Consider the following 26,443-nt stretch of genomic DNA (forward strand, 5'->3'; position numbering starts at 1 on the left):
TATAGGCAGTGGTGTAAAGTAACTAATTACAAATACTCAAATTACTATAATTGAGTAGTTTTTCTCAGGAATTGTAATTTACTAAGTTTTAGAAATGTGCACTTTTACTTTACCTTGAGTACATTTATGGTACAGTATCGGTACTTTTACTCCACTACTTTCCTTCGACCTGCAGTCACTACTTTATTCTTCCTTGTCTATGGGGATTAGAAAAATCAGTCTTGTGACTCCTGTCCAATGAAATCACACATAGAAAGTAAATCTCATTATAATAAAATACCTCAAGACATGGACGATTTTTAATTGCAGCAAACTGTTTGGAAGCATTAAAAGTGTCCAATAAGATGTCCAAAATCTTTACACGCATTGACCCAAAGACTGTTTATATTCATGTCACTGATGAGAAGATGAAGGATGTTTACTGTGTGATGACCAAAATGGCGTCATGACGTCAGATTGACATTGTACCCCAATGTCGTAGGGACGTTGCATTTTGTTTAGAAATGAAATGAGGTTTGACCTCAGAACCCAACATCAGGCTGATGTCAATGTCCAACATCCAACCTAAAATCAACCAAATATCAACGTCTAATGAGTCTAATCAGCGTCAATACAGCTTGAAGTTGTGTGGACGTTACCACAATGACGTCTATCAGACATTGGATTTTGGTTGCCATACCTGACGAATAAATGTCAGTATTGGATGGCAATATGATGTTGGTTTAAGATATTGGCTCAACGTTGGATTTTGGTCTCTTTCCAACACAACCTAAAATCAACCAAATTTCAACGTCATTTGATATCGTTATTGGACATCAAAATAACATTGTCCTTATAGACTCTGGCTAGATATTGAATTTTGATCACCTAACGTCATGACCTAAATCTAACCTAATATTAACATCTTATGACGTTGTGTGCCTGCTGGGCGATAACTGAATGCACTACAGAATGTTACATTTACACACATCCACAAATGACATGTAAATGCATCAGCTTTTTACACCGTAATACTCACTACTCAGTACTCTTGAGTACTTTTGAAAGGGCTACTTTTTACTCATGCTTTCAGTGATATTTACAGCCGATACATTTACTCTACTTGCACATTTTTAGGCAAGTAATGGTACTTTTACTGAAGTATGAATTTTCAGTACTCTTTCCACCACTGGCTATAGGTGAATTGGTATGCTAAAACTGACCGTAGCATATATGTGTGAATAAGTGTGTATGGGTGTTTCCCAGTGAAGGGTTGCAACTGGAAGGGCATCCGCTGCGTAAAACATATGCTGGATAAGTGGGCGGTTAATTTCCCTGTGGGAGTAAAGGGAGTAAGCCGAAAAGAAAATGAATGAATGTTATGTGATTTTGTCGAATTTATTTAATTTTGTCTTTTTCTTGTATTTAAACTTTTAATATTATTTTAGCATTTAATATGATGTGCACCCCACTCTGTGGGGATTTTGAGTCTCAATTTGGCCATAACGTTTTCTGTGTTGCGGCCAGCAGAATGATTTTTGGTGGCAAATCTTATTTTGACATATAATTTGGGAAAATGCTTTGATTTTTAAAAAAAATATATAACTGTACAGTACACTCTGGGCAAATTTACTACCCTTTTGTTATGTTCGGGATAAAATCATCCTCTAAATTAAACTGCTGTAAAAATGTTATTTAAAAATGACAGGATTTTAACTCTTTAATTGTCAAATTTATAAATGATGATTTGGTGAAAAAAGCACAAAATTATGTATTTTCAATATAGAGAGTAATTGTGGACTGGATTTTTTTAAATCGTTAATCACAGTCTTGAACATGTGAAAGATTCATAACAACATTGGCTTTGTTGCATTGTTTGCCCCATAGACTTCCATTAACCAAGTGTTTTGATTGCGAAACCATGACATCGTATAATCATGCATTTTTGATTGTTGGTGGTTTTCCCTGTTGGGAAAAGGTCAAACTTGTAATTTTTCATATTGATCATCTGTTGGCACAGTTAACCCTTTAGATAGGCCTGAGCAAAATGCTTAGATTCTGGGTTTTAAATGGAGTATAAAGGCAAAATAAAGTGTGTGTGTGTGTGTGTGTGTCTTTGAGAGTGTGAGAGTGCCATTTTCGCACTTACAGTAATCAAATCAAAAATATGCATCTCAACTCTCAGAACTACTGTACATGCAGTAAACAAAAACAATGGAAGTGAATGTGGCAAAAACAGCCAAAAACAGTAAATTAGGGAGAAAAATGTAAATTATGGAGAAAATTCTATGCTACACAAAAACTAACATTGCATCAAAGCCAATGTTGTTACATGTCCAAGACGTGATAAAAGGTAAAAAAAAAAAAAAAAAAAACAGTTCACAATTATATATACTGAAAATAAGTCATTTTGTGTGTTTTTTTTAACCAAATTAGTGGCATACTTTATGAATTTGGCAATTAAAGAGTTAAAATCCTATAATTGTTTTAAAAACATTTAGTAGATTGATCAAGACTGAGGTTGATTAACAGATTTATGCATACAAAATTGAAAAAATATATTTATCTGATGCATTTTTAGTTTAATTTAGTGGATGTTTTTATCCCTAACATAACAAAAGGTAGTAAATTTGAACAGTACACAAGGGCTAATATATTCAAATTGTTCAAAATGTTAATAATAATAATAATAATAATAAATTACTACAGGCTGCTCCAGAAAGATGAAGTTTGTCCTTTATTTTCCCATGGGTCTTTGTTTTTAATTTGCAGTAGCTGGAATAAACCTGCAATTTGTTAAATGCTTTGACTCTTTAAGGGGGGTTTACAACCCTCCTTTCAAGCCTCATTATTGGAAACATGCATTCTGAAAAAAAAAAAAACCTGAAGAGATGTTTATGAAAATACTGTCATTATTCTGTCATTTGACTACAACCTCAGATGAATAATTCAGATATAATGCATTACCATATACAGTCTACATGCTAAAAGTGTCATTCATCATTTTTATTGTGTTTTGTCCACTGCTGTACCTGATTTGTGAAAGGAGGAAATAGCTTCAGCTTTAAAGGGGTCTTAAAACATTCCCAGCATGCCATTTTTGAGGTACAGCAGCACAAGAGTCTCTCTGGAGATATATAAAAACAAGCTGATACAGTGGGAGTTTGCAGAATGTATTAGCATCAATTGTTAACAGAATGGTGTGCCAATTGGTGAATAAAATGTGAATCGGAAAGCCAGTTAACAATGTTTCAGAGACATTTCATGATGTAGCTGAGAAAGTGGCACTAATGACTGACTTTTGTGTACAGAAGCAAAACATTACACTGTAAAACCCAACAGTAAACTTTATCAATTGAAAATTCACTCAAAAATAACTGAAAGTTAATTCTACTCATTTGAAAAGAGTTTTGAACTCAGTGTTGAAGGTAATGAGTTAATATAAAACCTAATTTCTTCAACTTAAATGGGCACTTAAAAATTCACAGTATTCAAATAGATTGGTTTTTTTTAACTCAAATGGTTTGTTGCAATTGGTTTTCTGAAACGGTTTGAGTTGCCTTAATTTTTTTGGTTTTACAGTATTCAGTTGGTTTGAGTTTTCTTTATTTATTGTATTTTACTGTGCTCAAACTCTTTCATTTACTCAAATGGATTAAGTTCACAGTACTCATTAGGATTACCTTTTGAACTTAAATGGTTGTTGCATTAGTTTTTTTGAGTTACCTTAATGTATTGCTTTAATAATGTAGGAGCAGCCAGTTTCTTTTATATAATTTTAAGCAGCACTAATAACCTTGTCTCTCTTTCATTTTGACTTTTATGTCAAGATGTCATTAAATCCCTAAAAACGTAAGATTTTTTTTTCACTTCATCCACTGTGATATAAACCATACAAGGTATGATTATTAATCTTAAGACCCATTGTCAATTATTAATCAACATACGATGTCAAATCAGTTGTGACAAAAATGGTCTGATATTAAACCAGGAATAAATGCGGCGCAAATTTAGAAGCACAGTATGTAATTTTCACCACTAGAGGGCATGTATTCACAACAAACAAAGGCATAGTTTGATGACACTGTGTGGAATCATGGCAAAAATATACTACAGAAATAATGTTTCTGGATGTGCTAAAGTATTAAAACCTTAAAATCATGTTAGAATGTAGCACTGTAAGGCCCAATGCCAATTCTATTTTTGTACCCCTACCCTTCCCCTTCCCCTTGGCCCTTACAACCGAGGTTTAAGGGGAAGGGCTTGAAAATTTACCCCTAAGAATTGGGACAACACTACATCACCTGCACACATCATCATATGCCCTCGTGATCTGATGGTTCATGTAAGATCAGACGATCGCGACTGCTGTAGTTATTTCAGTTTTGTTTTTTATTGGTATTTATCTTCAGGAAATCACTAAAGGCATATAGTATGTTATCATAACGATCTAAAGTGGCAATAAGATGTTTGACTGTACTCTGCTTTAACTGTATTGTGTATTTACCAACCCTGGGCTCATTGTGGAAACGTAGCCCCGCGGACTTTCTGGAGACCGCGAAATATGTCCCGGGAGGTACGTATTCGAGCAGTTTTTGTATTCGCGAATGCGCTAGAGGATTCTGTTTTTCATCTTACCTGATTTCTAGAACCGCTCTTCCCTGGAATCGATCCCGGTCGTCGCCGTGGCCAGCTCCTTCTCCCTCCGGGCCTATACTCCGCTGACGTAACGCTGCGAGCTAAGCAGACAAACTGGTTGAGGCGGGAAAGCCCTCCACACGGAGGCAAGCCGTCAACCTGGCGAGCGCGAAGAGGAGGAGCGGAGCGGCGTCACACCGCTGCAGCGTTCGCTCGATTAAAAAAGAAAACGCAGCCATACGTACCTCCGGTACGGTAAAAAGCATGATGGTAAAACACGAACGGGGTTATGAATGTATTAAAACACATGTTTGTTTGTCGTAAAAATTCATAATAATGACAAAAATACTTATTTGTGGATCTCATTACTTCCGGGTTCAGCAATATTGCTTTTGTGGCAGGTGTTTTCTGGGAAATTTTCTTACCCCCTGGTTTCGAGTGTGGTTCTGAAAAATCTTCTTTCGAAGGGCTATTCACCCCTTCCCCTTAGCCCTACGACTTCAAGCTAAAGAGAATTGGGACACCCCTACCCCTTGGCGTGCACGTGCAAAACGAGGGGTAGGGGTAAGGGTAAGGGCTAAGGGGTAGAATTGGGATTGGGCCTGAAGCTGAAACAAGAGCACTGAATCAATTGCTTATGAGAAACAAGCTTAATGCGTCACAAAAACAGATGAGTTTTTATAATGCCACAGTTGACCTCTTTTGGTTCTTCTGGTTGTGATCACCTGAGGAAGAAGCAGCATAGTTTTATCAATATAATTTAAGGTTCTGTTGATGATAATTTATGTAGTATAATAAAACATACAACGTATTAAAGCTTCCCATTTTAACTAATTATTCTGGTACCATTACTGAGAGGCTCTGAAGGGTATTGCATACAACCCAAGCTCATTCTGGAAACGCCTCTGAGTGGAGGGCTTTCCCGACGCAATCAGTTTGTCCGCCTAGCTCACAGCGTTGCGTCGACGGAGCAGAGGCCCTGGAGGAGGAGGACGAGCCGGAGCCGGCCGTGGTGGACGACGACCGGGATCGAGTCCGGGGAATGGCGGGTTCCGGAAATCAGGAAAAAATAACGAAAAATAGAATCCGGAAAAAAAGGGCGAGAACGTGGCGGGATCCAAAAACACGGTCGAAATCGAAGACGGGGGCTTTTGCTTTTTCTTTTTCTTTTTTTTTCTCCGATCTGGCGGCTATTCGCCCGAGAACGGCGCGGGCGCGAACGCGAAAAAGCAGCCTCTCGCGGATCCGCTAAAACACAAAAAACCCTCGAATACGTACCTCCCGGGACGTAAATCGCGGTCCGCAGAAACGTCCGCAGGGCTACGTTTCCACAATGAGCCCGGGTTGATTGCATAATGTCAGACAGATTGCTAGACTTTTTTTTTAGCAAAGTCATATTCGGTATAATTTAGAGCACACTAAATAAATTTCAAAATCCAGTGGTTGATAGGGTCGCTCTACATTTTTATTTTCTTTAAAATATCACATTACAAAAGTTAAATTAGTTGCAATTAACAGGAGTGTTATATACAGTACTTCATACTGTGACTACTATTATGACTTGGCACATGGGTTGTCTTTCCTCATGATATGGCAAATGCAGTCAAACACACACACATGCACACACACACATACACACACACACACAGTCATTCAATGATTGCTGTAGTTTCCTCCCAAAGTACTTCTATCTAATTAGCGTTAAAGGCTCATGCAGCAAATCTGTGCGAGCTGAAACCAGAAGCCTTTAAAAATGTATCATCAAATGAGGGACAATTACAGGATCTTTGCTTCTGTGAACAAGTAAAAACACATTTCTATAGCTATTTATTCTTCAGACTTCACCTGTTGTGAAAATCCCACCATAGAATAGAACGGGATGTCCGACAAAACCAGTTTTTCTACACACCCTTTCAAAACAAGAGGTTGAAGGTCTTTCTTTAGCTGTGTGTTAGACTGTATTATGAAGTGTTTGTTTGAGTTTACACGCCTTTTGTAATGGAGTATGTGTGAATATTGGATGGCAGACGGGCACAAACAGAAACTTAAAAATGTTTCAAAAGTTCAACAGTTCAATGTAGAGCCCCACACACTCTAAGAAAAGTTTGTAAAATTAGGGCCTGGTGTACTATAAAGCTAATTTTCCATGTTGATTTTTTTACAGGTGTTTTCTATTTATTTTAAACCATACATGTCATTGTATTGAGTTTTAGAGTAAAGCCATGGTCACACAGCACTTTTCTCCCCTCAGACCGGAAATGCAAGCTCGTGTGACAAGTTTTGCAGTTCGCTGCGCTGGAAAGTTCAAGCTTGGTGTACTCTGATCTGCGAATTCACATCATGTGGCTGTGTGAGATCAAATCCAAGATGAAAACATGACCTCTCCGTACAGAAATGTAAAATATAAACCAATCACTCACTTTTTTATGTCTAAACAACTTCAACAAAATCCCGCCTCTTTTCGCAGTGCTGTCTGAGTTTTGCATACCCAAACTCTAGTCTGGCTGCGGCATTATAGGAAACTAAATGGATCAGCTCGGATTGTTAGTATCAATCAAAGTATTTATGTTGATTCAGTGATGTTATAAATTATATTATTTTATATGAATAAATAAGGATAATAACGATGTTTGTGTACCTTTTACATTTTTATTTTTTACGAGCACATTATATGTTTGTAGGGTTTCTCTGATCATCATTTTTGTAGTTGGTACAGCAACAATTTTTTTGTCATCATACATAAGAAAGCTCATTTCTGCCACTGAATAAAAAATATAAACAATTATTGCAAAAAATTTAGATTTTGTTTAATTGTGTTTATGTCATGCAATTCTGACTTATTTCTCAGGATTGCATATTTACATCTTGCAATTCAGTCTTTATAACTTGCAATTTTAAATTTACGAAGGGGAAAGTCTGAATTTTAAGATTGTTTCATGCAATTCTGAGAAAAAAGTAAAACTTCTGATAAAAAGTTGCAATAACTTTAAAAAAGTATTCAGTGACCACTGGTAATCCAAACCCATTGGCTTTAATTGGCTAATGCATTAAAAAGCTCTACAGAACTGGGCTTAGGGCAATAGAAAATACAGTTTGTACAGAATAAAAACAATAGTGACCTATGTAATGTACCCACAATTCACAAAAAAAAAAATATGTGTGTGTGTGTGTGTAATAGAGCAGTGTTTTTCAATCATATTCCTGAACCAACACTGCGTGTTTTGGATGTCTCCTTTGTCTGTCACACCTATTACAGGCCTTTTGGTCTCTGCTAACGAGCTGATTTTCTGAATCAGGTGTGTTTGGTTAAGGAGACATGAGCTGCGTCCCAAATGGCACACTATACACTTTGCACTTATGCGAAACAGCATAATATATGAATGAACTACACTGAACAGCATAGTATATGAATGTAGCGCTGTCCCAAATGGAAAATTTTTTTATTTAGCGGAAATTCAAACCGTTTCCCTGATGACATTTTATGATTGCCAAATTAGTGAAAGAAATGACCAAAGCACCAAATAATACCTGCTATGAGAATAATCGCATTTATCATCGGGAGGTGGTATAATCACTCTCGTAGAAAAATTTTGCTTTCACTTTCCAAAATTAATGAAGTAACCCAACATGTTTGCCCGATAGCTTCCCCACATCCGCTAAGTGTACAAAACAGTGGTTGTTGAGTGCGTGAAGTGTCCAACATTCAACACTTCATATTAATGAATACTGAATTGAATACTGTAAGTGCATCGTCCACGTAATTAAAGTGCAATTATTGTTTTCAGAGTTTTTTTTTTTTTTGGGTGAATGCACTACTTACACTATTTATACTACAGAATGGTGTAGAATAGTGCATAAGTATGTGATTTGGGACGCACCTATAGAAAATGTGCAGAGCTGGTGGTCCTCCAGGAACATGGTTGAGAAAAACTGTATTAAAGACAGTTTCAAATTGTGATTTTTGTAGTAACATGCAAAAAAATAACAAAATAATACAAATATTAAAAAAAATAAGAAGAAAAAGAAAGTAGTTAGTGTCAAATTTTTAAATATTGTACAAGCAGACTACTATTACCATTTCTCTGTAGTATAGACTATGCCAGTTTCAATAATATTCACCAAACAATTTTTTTTTAGACATGTAGCTAATATCGAGATAACTGCAGGTGTGGTTAAGTTAGTTCACAGATTTGTGAGTAATTCTATACCTCTCAGTTTTTGTGCGCTATCTGGGAATATTAAAAACCAAATGTTGTCTATCACTGTGTCTCCACAGCGTTTCACCAGCAGGCTGTCCACAGTCCCCTGGAGCAGCAGAAGGGCCAGCGGCAGAGTGGCCCGGTCCCCTGTCAAAACTGTGGCAAACCCTGCAAAGGAGAGGTGCTCCGGGTGCAGAACAAACACTTCCACATCAAGTGCTTTGTTTGCAAAGGTAACACATCGGTCTCTACACACACTCCATTCATACGGACTATTATTATGCGACGGTTTTCAGACAGTTACATAATGGCTTTTACACTAAAGGAGTCTTGAAAGGCAACTTCCAGAACCTGAACACAAAAAAGATGTGATGAAAACGTCTCAATGTTTTATTGTGCAGCATTTTGCGTCAACAAACTCAGTCATTATGTCTGAATGGAAAGGGTGAGGTGCATATTTGTGTGACCGTAGAGAAAGAAAGTTTGTTAAGGTGACTTCGTTTCATCTGTTTGCGATCTGATTTCATTAAGGATTATTCAACTTAATCCAAACCCTTGGATTACTGGGGTTTCCTGTTTTGTCTGTCAGTGTACTGGTGTGTGCATGTGTGCTTATGCATGTGCTAGACCATTTCTCCTAGCACCGGCTGTTTTCAGCTTGATGATGTTGTGAACACAGATAGCGGTTGCTAGGGGATCTTGGGGTTCAGACAATGTGAGCTTCTTAATAGAGTTTAGCACGTTTATTCTTACCCCTGAGCATTAGACAGTTTGATTCCTGCACGACATTTGTCTAGTTACAGTTGCTGCTGTTGTTTTTGTTGATAAGTTTCCACTCTTGGTGCTTTTTATTTTAAATAATTGTCATGTTCTTAGCTACTGATGAGTGGTTATGGATTTAATCCTGACTTATAAGGGCTAGTTAAAAAAAACAGAGAGGCCAAAATTGGCCAAATACATATATTTTGGACATGATGTCAAAAATGGGTCTGTAACAAGGCAAATCAAAGCCTTTTTTGTATGTTTAGCTTTAGGACTTGGATTTAAATGTACATTAGAAATTACATATTACATATTTTTTGGTTCAGACTCCAAACAAACCAAGAGAACAATATAAATAAATAAAATGGTAACAAAATAATGTTTTTTACACTGTATACAGCATAAGATGAATCTTTCCTAGATAACCTATGCTATGCATTTACAATGGTTTGAGGTCAGTAAGACCTTTTTTTTTCTTGAGAAATTAATACTTTATACAAATGTTATAGGCAGGGTTGGGCAAAACTACATTGAAATGCATTTTAAAATAAAATAATAAACACCTTAATTTTAGGTGTATAAAAATAAAGTACAAATAACAGCAGCCACAAAATGTACTAAAATAAAATACTGTATTTTGTATTTTAAAAAGGCCAGTAAAATTGCCATCATCTCTGTACAATGATTATTCAACCTCTTAATATTTTAAAATTGTGTTAGATAAAGAGTTAATTTTTTTTTTTTTGTTTGCAGAGTTTTTCAGAAATTTCTTTTTTGCTATTGGACTATTCAATATTCAATATAAAAACTGTATTTGGAGTTTTTGTTTATTAAATATTTGTGTTTATATGTTGTGGCATTTTAAGGCTTACATCTTTTCTCTTATTAATTATACAGTAGACCTACTGATCAACTACTGGCATTTGAAACAGCCAATGAAGTATTGAAGGAATCACCACTGTTGGACTTATTTTTATATTGTTTGTTTTAACGACAAACATGTGGCATCAGCAATCTGTCCAAACTTACTAATATTTGTAGATTATACTCTTTCTTTATTAAATTCTTCTTCAAATGAAAGAGTCAGTAACACCCAAAGACTAATCAAAGGGTGCATTTATATGATGTCTTGATGTAGACTTCTTACAAAGTATTTTACAGTATTTTAAAAATACAAAAATACAAGACACTGAAGTATTTTGACACAAAATATTCAACCATTTTCATAAACCCTAATCAAATACAAATGACAAAATACTATTTTATATTTAATATCTTAAATACTGCCCATCACTTGTTATAGAAATATTTTAACACAAAATTGACATTTATAATCTTATTAAAAATTTTTAATTTTAATAATTGATGTGCATTTTCCACATACATATTACGAAGCGTTGTTGAAGCATTGAACACATTGTTATCAGTATTCAACAGATTTTTATTAAAAATGTTTTTGAGCAACAAATCTGCATATTAAAATAGTTTCTGAAGGATTTCCAAATACAGAGGTTTAATTGGAAAGTAGAAATATTTCTGTTTTGCTAAATATTTTAATGGATAATGATTTTTCGTTATTACAAAAATAAAAAATAAAAAAACCAGCAGCAATGATTTTCAATATAAAAATAACAGTTCTCCATGACGCCCTCATCTTCAAATAAGACAAATTATGTGCATCTTTCCTGTGTAAAGAGGACCTATCATACAAAAATCAATTTTAAGGAGTTTAAACACAATATTGTGGCAACAGTTTGTGATTTTAATCAGCTTCATAAGGTAAAAATTCTAAACAGTCTGCAGAGGCACTTTGGTTGACATTCTCTCTGTACGGAGGAAAGCCCTGCCCGTTAGTGATGAACTCTCCCTCATTAGCATAGGATGTTAGTCTTGTTTTTGAATCTGCTATTATGCCAGGGGTTCTCAAACTCAGCCCTGGAGGGCTGGTGCCCTGCAGATTTTAGCTTCAACTTGCCTCAACACACCTGCATGTTTCTAGAAAGTCTAGTAAGAGCTTGATTAATAGGTGTATTGATAGATCACATGACCAGCAGGGAATGTCTGTATTCATTAACACCAAAGCCTTTTAATTACAGCTTAAATCTTGCACATACTGTATATTCTCAATCATACACCATTTCTTTGACTCACCATTACGAGTACAAAAGCCTCACTGGTTTTATGGGAGTCACTCTGGTTTTGTGGGCGGCTGTTGTTTTTACAGGAAGCATATGTGAGTGTGTGTGTCTTTCCGACACTCAGTATGCTGTCACACCACCTTCATCTCATTTGTTATGTAAAACATCAAACAAACCAGATGCTTCATCCGAAGATGTTTTGGAGCCTTCGTATGGAGGTCTGGAGAAGGACAGAGACACGTAGGGGGAACTCGCTTATCATAAAACTGCCTGTATTTGTTTCATGCACACCATGACAACATGCTAATGTTATTCTGCACAGTGGGGATTTCATTGCTCCATAAAGGCTGGACTGAGCACGCCCAACATTCATTCCAGACATGTGAGCTCAAACAGTGGAATATATTATTTAATCACAATACTCATTTGTATGCATAGACAATTACGTAGAGCATTTTATCTGAATTTTTATTAGAAAGCAAACTTATTTTTATGGGTACTGTAGATGCACTTTTAGTGCATATCTTCATATGGATTAATAATATATATACATTAAAATTTCTTCGGTACATACAACGTTCTCTTTCTTTTTGCATTGAAAAAAACATTTTTGCATAGATATCACAAATGCACATTTTTTGTACATTTTATATGCATTTATTTTGAATACCTGGAGAGAAATATCAGTTCAAAACATGCTCAAATTTGATATTATCAAAGCATTGCATATCAAATATCTTTTACTTTTGACTACTTAATATATATGTTTTGTGTGTGTCTGTGTGTATGTCAGGCATGTATAAGATTTTGTTTGCATGATAAGCTTAGATAAAAATATCACGTGGTATCAGTTTCGTGGTATTGTGATTACTCCTCTGAAAAAAATTCTTTTTAAATGTCTGGGTAAAAAAAAAACATTTTCCCCTTTGAACACAATACATTTTATTGTAAGCAACATTTAAAATATTTTGGAACAGAAGCTTTTGATGTGGAGGGTCCTTTTCAGCTGGAGATACTGTTGCCCTAAAAAAACTAAATAAAATAGTTGTAAAAACACAAGAATATATATATATATATATATATATATATATATATATATATATATATATATATATATATATATATATATATATATATATATATATATATATATAAACATACATATACTGTAGTATAGTAATAACATAAAGGAACAATATAACAACATTTTGATGGTTTTAAAACCTTGACTTTTCCAAACCATGGTGCACCTTGAAAACGGTTATCATCCCATGCGTAGTGCATGTGTGTGTGCGGTATGTGTTTACTTTTTAAAACCTGTGACCTACACCCCACTGAAAACACCCTTATACAGCTGCCTTTTGTTCATCTGAATCCCCTGCTAATAGTTTTTTTTATTATTAACACACTCTGCAACTGCACACACACACACACACACACCCCATAGGAAATTCTTGAATCCTGATACTTCATTCAGGGAATACTGTATGTTGAAATGGTTTGATTCAAATTCTTAGAAAGTCTGTGATTTCCCGTAAATTTTGTGAGTGTGTGAGTGTGTGAGTGTGTGAGTGTGTGAGTGTGTGTGTGTGTGTGTGTGTGTGTGTGTGTGTGTGTGTTTGTATGTGTGTGTTTGTATGTGTGTGTGTTGAGGCAGCCCATGTTATTTCTCTTTTTTGTGTCCTGATAGCACCAGAGTTCATCTGAAACATGAAGAGTCACATATATTTAGTATGTTTGGCAAGTGATATGAATTCACACACTGCAGACATATGCTGCACTTGTATGCATGAAAATGCTCAAAAGGTTGCATGATTTGTAATTCAAAAACCTATTGATTGTGATGCAAGTTTCTTTGGTATTTAGGGACATTTCAAACTGTGAAATAGAATTTATTTTCATATCACAAATGTACATTGATAGGAATAACAGTGTTATAAATAATCAACATTACTACTAACATATTTACTTTTTCCAGTAACAAGTAATTGCAACCTCAGTACTGTTACTGACAATAACGTGGCGTTATATATTTGATATACTGTATCATTCATTATAATTGAACTCACTGAAATGGGAGTGGGGGATATTGGGATGTCAACTATGATGATTGGTGTGTGTGTGTGTGTGTGTGTGTGTGTGTGTGTGTGTGTGTGTGTGTGTGTGTGTGTGTGTGTGTTTGGGGGTTGGACAATGTTACATTTCTTAAAAAAAAAACATAATTTATTTTTAGACTTACTTGTTGGCCAGTTCTGTTCAGTGCAGTAAATATTAATATATAAACCAAGATTATTAAGTTGTAAGCCATTTATTATGTTTTATTGTTTTTGTTTATATTACATTTCATAGGTGTTTTATAATAACAATTTATTTATTATAGTGTCCATATTATAATAAACACAATAGTTACTGTTCATGATAATTAGTTACTTTTATAAGGATTTAATTCAGTTACAACCTCAAATCAGAAAAGTTGTGGCAGTATGGAAAATGCAAATAAAAACAATTATTATAATTATTTAGTACAAAAGCAGCATCCAAGAAAGGTCTAGTCCTGTGGGAGCAAAGATAGGCAGAGGATAACCAGATTTGCCAACAAGAACGTGAGAAAATTAATGAAATCTTTTAAAACAATTTTCCTAAAAAAAAATAGGAAGATATTTAGATATTTCAGATTCAACATTGAATAACATAATTAAAAGGTTCAAAGAATCTGATAGAATTTTGACAAGGAAGTAAGCCTTAGCTGATCTCCAATCTCTCAGACGGCACTGCATCAAGAATCGTCATTCGTCTACAGCATAAGCCAGTGGTTCTCAAACTGTGGTACGCGGGCCTCCTTCTAGTGGTACGCAGAGGAATGAAATAGGTCATGTACATGCTACACACATTTCAAAATGTTTCAAAAATTATGTATATAATATGCCATATAGCCATATATTTTTGAGGTAATCTGCCACATTTTTTAACCGTGAAGAGTTGTAGCTGCTTTACTGGGCCTACTACGCTACTGTATTTCAATACTGCTCATTTTGGTGGTACTTGGAGAGACATTTTTTTTCTGAGGTGGTACTTGATGAAAAAAGTTTGAGAACCACTGCCATAAGCGATATCACCACATGGGCTTAGGACTACTTTGGCAAACCTTTGTCAAGTACCACAGTGCGTAGTTACATTCACAAATGTGTTTTTAAGAGCAAATTACATTTTGTGTGATCATCTTACAATTGTCATTTAGAGGCTGTCAAATTTGACAGATAAAATCAGTCCAATTTTACAATATTTGTGTTTTCTGAGGATTTAAATCAACGAATGAACAATGTTTTGGTACTGTGTATGAATGATGTCTTATCTGTCAAAACCAACATAAGGCTCATTGTGAAGATGTAGCCTCACATACATTTCTGGAGAGCGTGAAGTATGAACTGTGCGTATGGCAGCATTTCATCTTTAAAAACAAACGCTACGGGGTGGTAAAACCCTGCCGACGGCTTCTGTTTCTTTTTGTGCTTACCTCCATGTGGACGACTTGCCAATGTTACTAGTTTGTCCAGTTGCTCGTCGCATACGTCGGCAGACTTGAGACACAGAGAAGTGACGACTGCGATGATGGAGTTTGAGTCTGGCGAAGAACGATTTCAGAAATCAGTTAAAATAAAACCTGTTCAAAAACAGTCGGTCAATCAGTTGACAGCTGCTTCTGGTGGATATACACGAAAAGAATAGGTGCAAATGGCACTGACGAGAGAAATTTGATATCTGAAAAAGCGTACACGGGACTAAGCTGAAAAGAAAATGAATGAATGAATGAAAAGGCATACACAGCGGCCTCTGATGGATTCGCAAAAACAAAAACGATAAAAAACGTACCTCCTGCGACGTAAAATGTTGCTGATTATTTTACGGTAATTTACAAGCATTTCAGCATGAAGGGCACTATTGGTAATTGCTTAATTTTAAGTCTAAACATTTACCATGTAAAACTGTGTGCTTCTAACAACAACACAGTTTTTCAAAAGTGAAATTAGTAAAATGAAATTTGAATAGTAAAATTTTATAATTTGAAAATGGAGAGCTAAGCTTGGATTTTACTATCAAAATGTATCCTGCTTTTCTCTTAAAGCTTGTACACATTTGGTGTCTGTAATATTTTTACCATTGCTTGACTATGGGGATGTTTTACATATGAATGCTTCAACCAAATGTCTTCAGCCTTTAAACTCTGTTTATCACAGTGCTCTAAGGTTTGTTACAGGCTATCAGAGACATTGTGAATTGTATGCCAAAGCTGAGTGGCCTTCTCTGAATGTAAGAAGGTACTTCCCCCTGGATGACTCTGTTTTACAAGGTTCCTCTATGACTGGTGCCTTCATCCCTAGATTCCCTTCTTCATCAGTCCAAAAGCCAATGCGCCCTATGTTCATTTGACTGTTCCCCTGTTTTGAACTGAAATAGGAAAGCAAGCCTTTAGTCATGCCTCCCCCTCATCCTGGAGTACTCTTCAGTCTGAACTAAAAATGTTTGAGCTCATCCCAATTACATCGTTTCGCTCTATCCTTTTTAACAAACAACTACAGTCCATTTCTCGATGTATGTATTTTTTATATATTGTAATGTGGTATAGCTGAACCACTAAACTGTATTTTTATATTATATTTATTTTCTATTTCTTATTAATATTTTTTTCATAAGTCGTTGCGGACCTCTTGGCCAGGTCACCCTTGTAAATGAGATCTTGATCTCAATGGGTTTTTATCTGGTTAAATAAAGTAACATATATATTATTACTGAAGTATGACCATGCTTTATTACAGTATTTTGCTTTCTTTTGAGTCTGCATTTAATTTGTTTAGTTTAGTTGTCATTTCAGTTGTTGAAACCTCCAATGACCATGTTTCACAGTTAAATGAAATCATGCCAGTCTGATTTAACACAGAAGATTAAATTGTTTCCTACTCAAGGACAGAGCACAAATTGTTTGTTGGCCCAAGGCTACATCAAGTTTCTCGTTTTAAACTGTTTCCCACTGCAACTGAGCACACATTGACTTTATATAACAACTCCTCAGATCCTGGAGGATTCAGCTGAATTAATAAATGGCACACTTTATTTAGTTCCCCTTTTAATATAGTGCTCATGAGGGAAATAGAACCACAGAGTCCTCCTATTCATAATCTAACACAAATAATTCAAAATGCTGCATGGAGACCTCAGATGTTTTGAAATGACAAATATGGATTTTTATCTTTTACTGACATTTTTATTGGGAACACGTTATGCTCTAATTCCATCTGTCACTTTGGATTTTGAATCAGAAGAGAACCACTCAGATTTCATTAGTATTATGGTATTTTATTTTGCAGATAAAGGCAAGATGTAATAATGATTGGTTACTACCTATTTTCAACTTAAACTCTTAAAATGTATCTTGCAAGTGAAGGCAGGATGATCTGTAAATGTGTGTGTGAGTGAAGTAGGACGCTGACAACAGAGGTGCAGATCCAAATGCAGGGTTAATTATGCAGAGAATGGTCAGGCAAGCAACAGTCAACCCAGGAGCTAAGAGATGTATACTGGCAATCCAAAGTCCTGGTCAATAAGCAGACAGATGGTCAGTACAGGCAAGCAGCAAGCAGCGTAAACAAACAAAACAAAGCGAGGGTCAAAACAAGGCAAGGCAGGGAAAATGTGTCGGAATGTTTACAATCGGTATAACAACACTCAGCAAAGTTTAGTGTGGTGTATAAATAGTCCAACTAATCAGTCTTTGAGCAGTTTCAGCTATATGAGTGTAATCAAACGGGATCAGTAACCAATATGTGTATGTGTGGTGCATGAGTGGATCCTGTAGTCCAAATAATGGCAGATCTGTAGTTCTATACGACCTGTGCGTTTACCAGCAATCTGTAAGTATAACATCACTGGTGCTTGTGACAGCGTGTCTGTGTGGGATGTTTGTTTTTGGTGTTTTCTTTACAGTTGGGGATGTCCTCAACTGGAAATATCCTTCACATATAAAAAGGAATGAAAAAGGGTTTTGTTAAGGGTAATGTTGGTATTCAGATGACTACGTGAAAAGACTAAATTAAAAATACTTGAAATTGAACTTCCATCACAGAAATTTAAATACATCTTAAATATATTTAATGTGTCATAAAATAAAACCTAGAAATATCTAGTGTTATGCCCTGTGTGGCTCAGAGGATGAAAAGTGCTAAACATAATTATGACAACCCAATATATTTTAAATTTCCTTTGAGATGTTAGCTGCTATGAATCTACATAGACAATGTACATGGCAAAACAAAAGTGGTTTACTTTATTTACAATAAAGATAAGAAAGAATAAATAAGAATACTTAATCACCCAGTAAAAAAGTAAGTAAATTTACTAATCTTAAATAATAAATAAGTGCAAAATAAGCAATTTGAAACAAACTTGATAGAGGGAAGGAAAATAAAAGAAATTTAAAAAAAAATTGCAAATGAAATATCCGCTAACTAAACCCTCCCCAGCACTAAATACCTAAAGAGAAAGCTGAAAATAGAAATAAAAACATCTTTGGCCTCACACACCCATCACTAAAACTATGGTCGCCGGAGAAAACATACAGAGGGTAGCACCCGCTTCTAACCTAATGGTTTAACACAGAATGATCTACGTGTATCTAATATGCAAGTCACGTGACAGACCGTACTTTCACTTCCCTTTTATTAGATTTAAGCAGTTGTAGTTTGGATGTTAAGAATAGATGTACAACTCAAAATCATGAAGCAAATCAGAGAACAGGTCAAACACACAAGTGTCACACAGAAAGACAAAGCAGTGACAAGAGACGAAGTATTCCCCCGGTCTGGTCCGAGTTGTCACTGGAGCTCTTAAATGACCCTATCCTCTTCTCACTGGTCTACTCGTAAAAACTCCATGAGCCAATTGGAATGTCTAGATTTTAGAAGGATAGCAAACAGCAAATAAAAACAGAGAGAGGAGGAGGAAACAATGAAAAAACATGTAACACCCCACCCCTTAAAATAAAACATTATACCCTCAATATTAATGTTTGTACATTCAAAAGAATATGGGGTTAGTTATGTTCTAGAAAGTGCATCAGTGACCACATTATCTACTCCCTTCTTGTGTTGAATTTCAATGTTATAATTTTGAATCAAATCCCCCTCAACAGCCTTTGATTCTAGTTGTGCATTTGACACAAGAAAGTGAGAGGATTGTGGTCTGTGTACACTATTACTGGATAGGAGGTACACCCAACATACACTTCAAAATGTTATGATGATAACTGAATCACGTTCAACACATGGAAATGACAAACCATGAGCCTCAAACAGCATTGTTTCTTAGTTTCTTTCTTTATTTTTTTTTATTTAAGCTTTTTGAAAAGGGGTGAAATTATTAATGCTTGTTGGCACTAAATATGTGTGTTTGTGTTTTTGCTGTATTGCTTTAAGTATTTATTTAGTAAACTATGGCCAGTAGACTGTTCATATTTGCTTGTTCAGTGTTTTCTCTCAGTGCTTCTGTCTGTCAAGTGTTTACATGGCCATGTTTCGTTCATTATGCTGGTTCACACTAATTTGCACTTGTGTGCTAGTTATCGATTGAGTTAGTGTGTAATTACAGGTCATTAGAGGCAGAAAAGAACACTCTGTGCTGTAGTGCAGTGAATGCTCAGGACTATGAAGGTGAAAGTCACAGCTGGAGCTTGTGGAGCTCAGCCAAATGAAGATGATGATGCAGGAGTTCCTCTGTTCATCAGGTTCATTGGCAGAGGTGTGCTGGTACCTAACAGTGTTGTTTCCAGCATCTTCTGCTGGATGGCAAAATCATGATGAAGTGTATGATGATGCAGACTCAACTTAACATGTGACAATGCATGTCGATACAAAAATGGTGATAGCCAGCCACCAGTTCAAATACGGAATTAAAAAAACCGGGTCAAAGTTACGTTTTCAAAATATTTGATGTTTGATTTAAAGTTTGTAAGGTTAGTTGTAACTCTTTAACATGTGCTTTTCACAGTTTTTTATGACTATATGAATAGCTATAGTCTGATGTCACTGTATTCAGCACAGACTATGGTACTACAATATAAGCAGCATGAATTATTTTGTATATTCATTAAGTTTATATATTATGTTGAGGCCAGAAAATGAAGCTAATATTTATGTAATCTTTCATTTGCTTTCATTGCATATAAAAAATAAATAAAACAATGGTATCTATAAATATGAATATATTTAATTAAGGGTTAGGGCAGCATGGTGACTCAGTGGTTAGCACTGTTGCCTGACAGTAAGAAGATCACTAGTTCGAGCCCTGGCTGGGTTAGTTTGCATTTTTGTGTGGAGTTTGCATGTTCTCCCTGCATGTGTTGGTGTGACTTTTATCTGGGTGCTCCGGTTTCCCCCACAGTCCAAAGACATTCAGTACAGGTAAATTGGGTAGGCTAAATAATAATATAATAATAATAATTATTATTATTATTATTATTGTTATTATTATTATTATTATTATTATTATTATTATTATTATTATTAGTAGTAGTAGTAGTAGTATTTATTATCAATATTATTGATGGTATTATTATTATTATTATTATTATTATTATTATTAATGGTAAAAGCAATAATGACTGGAATAATAATTTTATTTGAAACTACATACATTAAGTAATCAATAAATATTTAATAAATAAATATTTAACAATTAATTATTTTTGACATTGAATAAATGCTGCCTTGATAAACAGAATAATTTTCCTAAAAAAAAAAACATTAAAACATTTTTTTTACTATTTTAACTGCAGATGTGACAGCAGTACCCTGTCTGCTGAATTATTGTTGAAGGTTTGATCTCTCAGACTGTGGAAACGTGTCGAGAGACAGCAGATCCCCTCCAGCCAGCCAACTCCCTGAAAGCATGCAGTCCAGCGCCATTTTATGTTGCCAGAGAATGTGGATCACTTCAGCTAGCTCGTGTTGGCTTGGACAGTGCGTATAGGGGTTAAATTACCCTGCAGGAATAAAACGCTTCCCTGTGTTGATGTGAGTCCTGCCAATTACATGTCACTGCTGCTGGCTTTCGCAATACCTTGGCCTTGAGGAGGGAGTTTTAACCTTGCAGCTTCTCGTTGACCTTTCGCCAATAGCTTACTGTATTCTTCCAGAAAGTATGCCAGAAATTCAGGAGATTCCTCAGGTGAGGAACGTGTGAAGGAATTAAAACCTCAGTCAAACACTTTTTCTTATCTTGTTTACTCGCTCTTCTTGCACTGCAAAGTTTAGGTTTCAGAGAGCCAGACATGTTGTGAATGTCTATCCAGAGATTTGATTTCGAGTTCAGCATCAACATTCTCAAGTTACTTTGTTCACCAGTGGTTAGGCTACATAAGGCCAGCAGTACGGAATCTGTGGTACTTTTCCCAAACATTGATGCATTGCAACTCATGTTTGAACAATCAAAGTATGATGCATTGTTTTAGTTTAAATGTAAAACTAGCAAAATGGCTTTCCAATGGGAGCAGAGTAATGAGTTTTGCTAATAAACAATTAGCTTGTTTCTTTTCCTTGGTCTAACGTTTCCCTTCATACTTAATTGAAACAAGACATTCCATTTCTTTGAAAAACAATATTGAAAAATCTGTATTCTCCCAGCAGGCATAGGACGTCAACATGATGTCAGATTTTACGTTGCACCCCAAGGACGTGGAGACATTGCATTTTGTTTGGAAATGAAAAAATCGGTTTGACATCAGAACTCAATGTCAGGTCGATGCCACTTTCCAACACAACCTAAAATCAACTAAAATATCAACGTCTAATGATGTTACAGCATGACGTTGTGTGGACTATAACGTCTATTGGACGTTGGATTTTGAATGCCATACCTGACGAATAAGTTTTAATATTTGATGTCAATATGATGTTGTTTTAAGATGTTGTCCTTGACGTTGGATTTTTGTCACTTTCCAACACAACCTTAAATCAACCAAATATCAACATAAATTGATATTAGTATTGGACGTCAAAATAACATTGTCCTTAGATGCTGGCTAGACATTGAATTTTAGTCACCTGAAGTCACAACCTAAATGTAAACTAATGTTAACATCTTACGATATTTTAAACAGAGCTTAAATTCCTTACTATATCATGTACAATAGCATGCATATATGGGCATACAATGATGAAACATTATTTATTTGTCTATAAAATTGCATTTGGTTTCAGAAATTAATTTTGACAAAAGTGTAATATTTCAATTTGAATTAATTACTTTAGCATTTTTTTGACATTATACTCAAACCACTGTAGAACTTTTGCATATACAGTTGAAGTCAGAATTATTCAACCCCCTGAATTATTAGCCCCCTGTTTATTTTTTCCCCAATTTCTGTTTAACGGAGAGAGTTTTTTTAGCACATTTTTAAACATAAAAAGGGCTAATAGTTTTGACCTTAAAATGATTCTTAAAAAATTAAAAACTGCTTTTATTCTATCCAAAATAAAACAAAAAAGAAGAAAATATATTACCAGACATACTGTGAAAATTTCCTAGCTCTGTTAAACATAATTTGGCAAATATTTAAAAGAGAAAAAAAAAAAACATTTATAGGGGGGCTAATAATTCTGACTTCAACCATATGTAGACTACAATAGGCTGTGGATAGTCTACATTTTTATATAAATGAAAACCAGATGGGCGAGGCAGTGGCGCAGTAGGTAGTGCTGTCGCCTCACACAAAGAAGGTCGCTGGGTCCCTGGTTCGAACCTTGGCTCAGTTGACGTTTCTGTGTGGAGTTTGCATGTTCTCACTGCCTTCGCGTGGGTTTTCTCCGGGGTGCTCCGGTTTCCCCCACAGTCCAAAGACATGTGGTACAGGTGAATTGGGTAAGCTATATTGTCCGTAGTGTGTGTGTGGATGTTTCCCAGAGATGGGTTGCGGCTGGAGGGGCATCTGCTGCATAAAAACTTGCTGGATAAGTTGGTGGTTCATTCCACTGTGGTGACCCCAGATTAATAAAGGGACTAAACCGACAAGAAAATTAATGAATGAAAACCAGGTGGTTCATTCCGCTGTGGCGACCCCGGATTAGTCCCTTTATTAAGCTGACTTATATGTTTTGTTTTCACAAGCATTGGAAATATAATAGTTTTTCAATTCAATAAAGTCATATTAAATTTAAATCATTGTACCAAATGCATATTAGGCTTTTGGGAGTGCACTATGAAGCGCACTTGTCAATTTGAAGATTGTTAAAACTGAACCGTATAAAAATAACTTTGAAATCAAATTACATTAAACCACATAAAAGTTCAAATAGCACAGGTTTGCGAATGTTTATTGAAACAATGCATTTGGAAAACAGAATTGCTGAACTATGTTCTTAACGAAACTTATAAGGGTTTTGGGAAACACACCCCTGAGTCATCAGTCTAATCAGGCCCCTGATTGACCTTTACTCATCATCACTACCCACTAAATCCGTCCATTTGTTTGTCTACATTTGGTTATCTAAAACGCATCTTAATAAATGTATAAAATGTTTTTCTCCATTCCCTGTGGGTGATTGGTCAACTCCTTTGACTGGGTTGTGGGTGGAAGGGCATCCTCTGCGTAAAACATATGCCGGAATAGTTGGTGGTTCATTTGGCTGTGGCGAACCCTGATAAATAAGGGACTAAGCCGAAGAAAAAATGAATGAATAAATTAATGATTGGTCAACAGTTTTATTGATGATAAAACAACGTTAACAGGCATAATGCATTCTTAAATATTGAACTAAGATTAATGAATGCTTTATAAGTATTGTTTATTATTAGTTCATGTCACTAAATACATTAACATTAGTTAATGAAACCTTATTAAAAAGTGTGACCAATTTGTTTTATGTTATATTAACTTATTGTAGTAAGTTAATCAGTTATACAAATGAAAACTTAATGTTTTAAGTCAATTTATTGGATGCTAGTTGAAATGACTTGTAAAGTTAATTTGATTCAACTTAAAAATGTAAGAATTTTTAAGTAAATGTTCGCATTTTAAAATGTTGGCCTCTTTGCTGCTATTTACAAACTATATTTCTCTTGTTCCTTTCATATTCTATAGTCTGCTTATTCTGCATTTTCTGTTCTTTCCCACCCTCTTTTTTACTGCTGCATTTGTATCCTGCTCATCTGAGCTCAATTGATCCTATCCGCTATTTGTAAGCTTAAATCACGTTTTAGAAGCGTCTTCTCTCATTATACGGAAGGTGTGACATTCTTAAGAGCTCAAGCACTGCAGTGTTGATTCCCGAGGTGCTGATGGGGTGTCCATCTGGAGCTTTTACCCCAGGGAGGCCTGTTCCTGGAATTGTTCTGGTGTTTGTTGTTTTGAATGAAAACTTCCTCTGGATTTAAGAGTGTATATGTGACAGTATAACCCGAACGCTGTCTGTCATGTGAGGACTGTGATCCTGTTGCTTGCAGATGTTTCGTTGCTTCTCTTCTTCAGGTGTTGTTTTCTGTCTGCAGCGGAGCTAAATATACTGGGAGGTTGAAATACACACTCTGTGGTGCCCAGTGTTTAGCACTTCTTATCACTGGAGGCTTTGGGTTACATGCTTCAGTTGTTGATGGGTCTTCAGACTGATGTGCTGCAGTTGGATGCATGAAGGTCCACAAAAGGCTCTATGAAAGTAAATCGCTAAATGTATCGTTAAAGCTGTCAATATAAGATAATAATATATTAATAAGTGTTTTTTTTATTGAGATTTATGCATCACTTAAAAAAAGCTTTGCATTGTTTTATAGGCCTACTGATTTGAAAATCTTAGCGAGGAATATGTAAAAAAAAACTGTACTTTGGATATATTTAAAGTAGCAAATGTAAAAGTTATATTTATGGAAAATGATCTTTACTTAATATTCTCATTATTTTTCAGTAGAGTCAATAATTTTGACACATGCAATGTATTTTTGACTATTTGGCTATTGATGTTGGCAAAAATATACACATGCAACATAAGTTTTGTGGTCCAAGGCCACAATTTACTATTGTAATAATACAGTTTGGATGTTTATTTAAAAAAAAAAAAAAAAAAAAAAAAAAATAATAATAATAATAATAATAATAATGATAATATTAATATTAATATTTCCTTACATTTATATAGAGCTTTATTGGATTGTCAAAGCGCTTTACACGTTTTTTTGTGGGGAATCTCCTAATCCACCACCAGTGTGCAGCATCCACCTGGATGACGCAACAGCAGACATATTGCACCAGATCACACATCACACACTAGCTGATTGGTGGAGAGGAGACAGACTGATGAAGCCAATTATCACATGGGGATGGTTAGGAGGCCATGATGGACAGAGGCAAATTTGGCCAGGATACTTCTGATTTTTAATGACCACAGAGAGTCCCCATCACTATATTGGGGCGTTAGGACCCACACAGACCTCAGGTAGGGCGCCCCCTGTACTCACCACCACTTTCGGCAGCAACCTAGTTTTTACATGTGGTCTCCCATCCAGATACTGACTGGGCGCAGCCCTGCTTAGTTTCAGTGGGTGACCATGTAAGAGTTCTGGCAAATATCATATATAAAATCATATATAATTAAGTAATAGATTAGTAACTATTAGTATAATATTGATATTTTATGGGTTTTTTTATCAATTTTTAATAATTTTTTTCTATCATTTTTGTTCTAATAAAATATGAATTACATTTTAAACTCACTAATTTAGCACATAGATTGTTACTGTTTTAATCTGCTTTCCAAAATTTTTTTAAAAAGTAAATAAATGTCGCATCTGTAATAATGCTTTTTCATCACACAATATACATTTTATATATGGACTTATGTGGGAAAAAGATTAACCGTGATCCATCGCATTTAAAATAAACGTTTGTTTTGACATAATATGCCTGTGTAATATATACAAGTTGAAGTAAGAATTATTAGCCCCCCTGAATTATTCGCTCAGTGAATGATAGTAAATAATATTTTACTAGATATTTTTTAAGACACTTCTATACAGCCTAAAGTGACATTTAAAGGCTTAACTAGGTTAATTAGGTTAACTAGGCAGGTAAGGATAATTTAGCAAGTTATTGTATAACGATAGTTTGTTCTGTAGACTATCGAGAAAAGAGTTAGCTTAAAGAGGCTAATGGTTTTGACCTAAAATGCATTTAAAAAAAAAAAAACTGCTTATATTCTTGCCGAAATAAATCAAATAAGACTTTCTCCAGAAGAAAAAATATTATCAGACATACTGTGAAAACTTCCCTGCTCTATCAAACATAATTTGGGAAACATTTAAAGAAGAAACAAATTGAAAGGGGGGTAAAAATTATATATAAATAAATGCACATACATATATTTGAGAAATTTTTTATTTATATTTAGATATATTTAGATATAAAAAATATATATATATATATATGATACACAAACCTATCATAAGTGAAAACAGACTTTTATTTTGTATTTGATTAATCACGAGTAATATGAAAGTACATTATAAGCATACATAATTAATCAAATTCAGCAGATATGGCTACTATTGCTTTTTCTTTGATGAAATGAGAGGTGCTGTGTTGTGCTTGGTGTGTTGCTGATCTATTACCTTACAGGTTGTTTTTAAGACACTTTGTGCTCTGAGGAGGAAGTTTAAATACATTTGGCACAGAATCCACACGCTGTCACACCC

General features: G+C 35.1%; 1 protein-coding gene across 39 annotated transcripts in view; it reads left to right on the forward strand.

The window, feature by feature from the left end:
* ablim2 (actin binding LIM protein family, member 2) overlaps window positions 1-26,443 on the forward strand; it is a 142,930-nt gene that overhangs the window by 56,604 nt on the left and 59,883 nt on the right. For all 39 annotated transcript variants that reach the window (XR_015504118.1, XR_015504103.1, XR_015504111.1 and 36 more), the window contains exon 2: window positions 8,894-9,049. Coding sequence is in view for 11 of the 39 variants with exons in the window: in XM_087276271.1 (XP_087132397.1) it covers window positions 8,894-9,049 (156 nt within the window). In the remaining 28 variants the exon portion in view is untranslated. The remainder of the gene's footprint in view (window positions 1-8,893; window positions 9,050-26,443) is intronic.

Source organism: Danio rerio, chromosome 12, assembly GCF_052040795.2.
Source record: "Danio rerio strain M-AB ecotype USA chromosome 12, GRCz13ab, whole genome shotgun sequence".
Taxonomy (NCBI): domain Eukaryota; kingdom Metazoa; phylum Chordata; class Actinopteri; order Cypriniformes; family Danionidae; genus Danio; species Danio rerio.